The following is a 4,904-nucleotide window of genomic DNA, read 5'->3' on the forward strand; positions in this document are numbered from 1 at the left end:
GGTTTTTTCATCCAGGCTGATTTTCTGGATAAGAATCACATCTACAGGCTGCAGCAGAACAAGCCCAGATGACCATCCCTCCTCCTCCGTGCTCCACAGTTAAGCTGTTTCCAAACCTGCAGGACCAGCAGCTGCAGGTCAGCGGAGTAAAAAAATCACCAACAGGAAAAACTCAAAGCTTTTTTATCATAACTTTTAATGATGATGCAGGAAAAATGGGATCAAATTTACAGGAAATCTTTAAATCAAATACAAACATGATGGAGGCTGAAGAAATTAGAGTGACAAAAACTAAACTTGATCATTTTTATTCTGATTTAATGAATATTTCCATCAGGTTACATATTTCAGTGGGATAAAATGTGAGGTGATGAATCATCTGCTCAGAACTAAAAGAGCTAAATTATAATCTGTTTCATTTTTAAACTGATTTGAAAACATAATCTGTAGAGATTACACCTCCCATCCTGCAGGTGTCGCCCTAACGCACCTTCCTGGTGAAAACGGGCTGTTTTCAGCTACATTTTGGTTTTTGCCTTGAAATCGTTGTAACCTTCCATAAACTTCTTATCATCTGGGAATATTTCATATTCTGCAATAAGAGCCGCTGTAAAATACAGAAGACTCTCTTTAGAGTCATACTTCTTTTTAGCTTCAGCCCATTGTTTAAAAATGGCGTATTCCCTTCCCAGGACTTCTTTGAGTTTTTCCGAGTCTCCTTCGGCTGCGCCCTCAAATCCTCGCTTCTGTGGATCAATCCAGGTTCCTCCATAAGCCATCGGGTGGCGATTAAATAAAATATCTTTATCACTCATATCCAGAGCCATAAGTGTCAGAGGAAAAGTCCGGAAGTTTCTGGCAGATTCGCTGATGACGGAAGCCGTGAAGTACCAGGTGAGAAACATCTCCGTCTTAGAAGGGTTTTGTTTTAAGGTCTGCAGCCCAAATATACATTTAACATAAAAAACATAAGTTTTCTTTCCCTCATCTGGAATATTTGACTTTATGCCTTGATAGCTTTCTATTCCTCTGTCCCGTAAATCGATCCAAGCTTTAATTTGGTCCTTGTTTTCTTTGTTTTCTTCGGCTGTAAGTCGTTTTCCTGCTGGATAAACATATAAATCCTTCAGATTAACTTCAAATATCCAGTCATTAACCATCAGGTATGTAATTTTATCCTCTCCATGGTCTGCAAAATAACGGATTATGTTTCGGATGTCGCTTCCTGATCTAATGACGTAACAGGCATCGAGATGTTTTCTAAGTTCGTTTTGATCATTTATCCATCTATTGTTTCCTGGAGTTTTCTTTCTTAATATGAACGTAAATCCCCCATTTATTTGGTCATGGTCAACATCAACTTTCTGTAGTTCTGGTTTAGAATAAAACAAACCCCACGTCACACTTTCTAGTTCCCAGAATGCTTTTTTCACCGTTTCAACATTTTGGTCGATCTGCTTATAAACGTCAACATTTATGAATCTCTGTGGTTTGTCAGGAAAGCTTCGCCTGTAGATGGATATTTGCTCTTCTGAATCACCTTCTTCCTCTTCGCCTCTCTTCTTATCTTTCTGTTTCCCTCCATCTTTGCCGCCTTTACCCAGAATCCCTCTGTCGGTGGAATCCACTTCCTGGCCGGTGCAGTGGCGGCGGTCGTCCCTCCTCCTGATCTCTCCGGTCCGGCCGACAGTCAGAACCAGCTTCTTGCTGTGATCTCCAGATCTCCACCGCGCTCCGTCCTGACTCAGGACGTCTCCCGTCTCCGCCACCTGGACGGCGGTCTCCCACAGGTGCAGCTCCGTCTCCAGGCCGGCTCGGTGCAGCGTCTGCAGCAGAGCTTGTGGGAAGCGGCGGTCCGATCCGGCGCCACAGGCCACCACCGCGGTGGTTTGGATCTTCTGGCCGATCCTGGAGCTGCTCTGGATGATCCTGGCCACGTCCTGGTAGCTGTACCCCGATATCCTCATCTCTCCTGAAGGCTCTCTGGCTCCGTGACCCACCAGAACCAGGCTGCTGCGTTCCGACAGAGGCGCCGCCTGACCTTTGACCTGCCGGACTCGGTGCTGGCGACGGACGGCGTGAAGCGAACTGACTGCTGGATGTTTGTGGTAGAGAGAAGCTGCAGCTGTTCTCACCACCTCATCGTCTGCTAGCATGACGATCTGCTGCTGGTCAAACTGGACCAGGGGGTCATCGGGGCTGGGGGCGGCTCTGGGAGTTCTGGAAACCGGGTCGGCTTCATCCTGAGGATCTGTTCTTCCAGCTTCTCTCTGCCCTTCATCAGATGTTTTATTAACGGGAGTCAGAAACGCTGAGCTCAGCTGGTTGTTCAAATGGACCCAGACGGAACCAGAACTCTGGAAGAGGAAGCAGAACAACCTGCTGACTGCATGTTTCAGCCAACATGTTATTAATATATTATTATTAATATTCTAATAACACATCGATATAATGAAACTCCCCTCTTCTCCTCGACACGCAGTTTAATATTTTGATCTAAACAAATCAGATTTATTGATCAACAGAATTAAAACAAAATGATACAAAATTATTTAAATCATAAATAATAATCTTTAAATCAGACATCAGTCACTGATTTTCATATTCTTTTATATCATTCATGCCTGTTTTCTACAGTTTTCTCCAATATTTCCATCAGCATTCGGCTCATTAATGTATTTAATAACAAAGTGAACAGAAGTTTTGTTTCTTCATGTTTGCAGTAAAAACATTTTGATCATAAATGATCAGAATCTGATTAATTTCTATAAATATTGAGTTGAATCCATTTTACAACAAATCTAAACATTTCAAAGATCCAGAAAAATCTAAAGCATTAAACTCATTAAATCTCCGTTTTGATCAGATTAACCCTTTCATCCACCAACCTTCCTGTTCGTAAAGAAATAATCCGAGTTTCTTCGTTCGTCTCGTCTCACTGGATTTTCCTCCAACCTGCTAGAAAGTTAAGATGTTAAAATGTATTTCATTTCAACAAACATCAAGAAATAAATGCAAATAAAGGAATCCTGGAAGTTATTTCTCCAGCTGGAAAAATATAACTTTGTGTTGAGTTTTAAAAAAAAGAGTGAAATCTGTTAAACAGATAAATAAAATATTTTCTCTTCAGTAGATAAAATCTGTAAAACTCCAGAGTTCAGAGCAGCAGCTGAAGTTTCACCTCCTCCAATCAGACTCAATAAATCCAGGAGGCTTTTGGTACCTGCAGGGTCCAGAGCAGTTCCCCAGTCCTCCCAGTCCTCCCAGTGGGCGTTGGGTCGCCGTCTCATCCTTCACCTCTGCAGAAGGAAAAGAGTTTATTCAACATTAGACATATTTTGAACGTGATGAAAGGATTAATGAATAAATCTCCTTCAGCTTCTGACCCAGCTGCTTGGTGAGGATGAGGATGGCGAGGAAGATCAGAGGCTGCAGGATTTCCATTTTCTGCTGCTGAACATAAAAAACATTTTATCGGTGGATGATTTAAAAGTTATGATTCTGTAATCTGAGGAGCTGCTCTTCCTCCTCAGGTCGTTATTGAAGCTGCTGCTGATTAATAAAGTTGATGATCATAACTCGTCTCACCTGCAGCCAGAAAACCTTTCAGGTCAGAGCAGAGGAAACTCAGCTGGACGTCAGGAAGGTCGACTGAAACCAGCAGATGAAATCCTGGACTTCAGGCTGAAAAACGGCTCATTTGGATGTCAGTTTATTAAAATGAGAGCCGGTTGCTTATCAGACAGACGGGCTTTGTTTGAGCCACAGCAGCTGGTTGGAGGCAGGAAGTCGAACTTTTACAGCTCACTTGTTTTTCAAATTAAAGTTTAAAACTCGCTCAGTAATCTGGATTATTTCATTGGGTTTAAAACATTTCATCATAGGATGGAGATTATTTCAGTTTCAGTCTGGAAGTGGAACCTAAACCCCCGGAAACCCGAGGACGAATTAAGAGCTCTGTTTCTGGAAAGTTTGATGGAAGGATGACATTGTTTTGGTCAGACTGTTAGCCTGGCTCCTTCAGCTCATTTCAGTTTATTTGGTTTTGTTTATTCACATCTTTCTAATTTCCATGGTAACCAGATTCCTGAAAGGTTTTTGATCCCGTTTCCAGTTCTAAATAAAAATAGTTTTTAATCTGTTCTGCCTGTTTAAATTAATGTTAAGTTTTTTATTATTTTTATTAGTTTTTAAATGATTCACACATTTATTCACCGCATTAAACTCTCAGATCTCCACACAGGATGAAAACCTGCTGAGTCAGGAAATAATCTGGTATTTATGTCAACAGAACAAAAACACCAAAATGTTTTAATTCACATGGAGTCAGACTAACTGGGCCTCGTTTCAGGTCAGCTGGGATTATTACGCTTTTATCACCAGATGAATACAAAGAGACCAGAACACTGGACAGCTGTGAGGCAGAACTTTAACTAGGACAGATAGGCAAAGTGCTTCAACGGCCAGGCAGCAGGCTGATACACACACACACACACACACACACACACACACACACACACACACACACACACACACACACACACACCAGCAGTGATGGGGTTAACACGATTAAACTCAGTTATTTCTGCATGTTTTTATAAACGTTCATTGTAATTTCAGTTTTATTGTATAAAATGTGTTTCAGGTTTTCTGCAGCAACGTCTGCAAACACTGAGAGGATTTCTAAACAATCAACAAACAAACAAAGCAGCCTGGATTACCTGCAGGAGGCAGATTGTAAATCCTCAGTTAGTCTCCAGTAAAAACCAGAAACATTAAATTAAACACCTGCAGCCATGCAGAATTAAAGACTTGGAGGAAAATGAACAAAAACAGACATGAAGAAATGAATCAAAGCTTTTTATTAAAACTGAAGCTTTCAGCTGCTCCAGTTTAATGACAGA

The 4,904-nt window shown here is 41.4% G+C and overlaps 1 protein-coding gene across 1 annotated transcript; it reads right to left on the reverse strand.

The window, feature by feature from the left end:
* Positions 1 to 271: 271 nt before the first annotated feature.
* Positions 272 to 3,682, reverse strand: LOC108166567 (uncharacterized). Its single transcript, XM_017306585.1, has 5 exons — positions 3,589 to 3,682; positions 3,387 to 3,453; positions 3,224 to 3,299; positions 2,889 to 2,958; positions 272 to 2,357 (listed from the first exon to the last, which is right to left on the reverse strand). The coding sequence occupies exons 2-5, from the start codon at positions 3,442 to 3,444 to the stop codon at positions 519 to 521; spliced, it is 2,043 nt and encodes a 680-aa protein (XP_017162074.1). The 5' UTR covers positions 3,445 to 3,453; positions 3,589 to 3,682; the 3' UTR covers positions 272 to 518.
* Between the last annotated feature and the right edge of the window lie 1,222 nt (positions 3,683 to 4,904).

The sequence above is a fragment of the Poecilia reticulata genome, linkage group LG9 (genome assembly GCF_000633615.1).
Source record: "Poecilia reticulata strain Guanapo linkage group LG9, Guppy_female_1.0+MT, whole genome shotgun sequence".
NCBI lineage: Eukaryota > Metazoa > Chordata > Actinopteri > Cyprinodontiformes > Poeciliidae > Poecilia > Poecilia reticulata.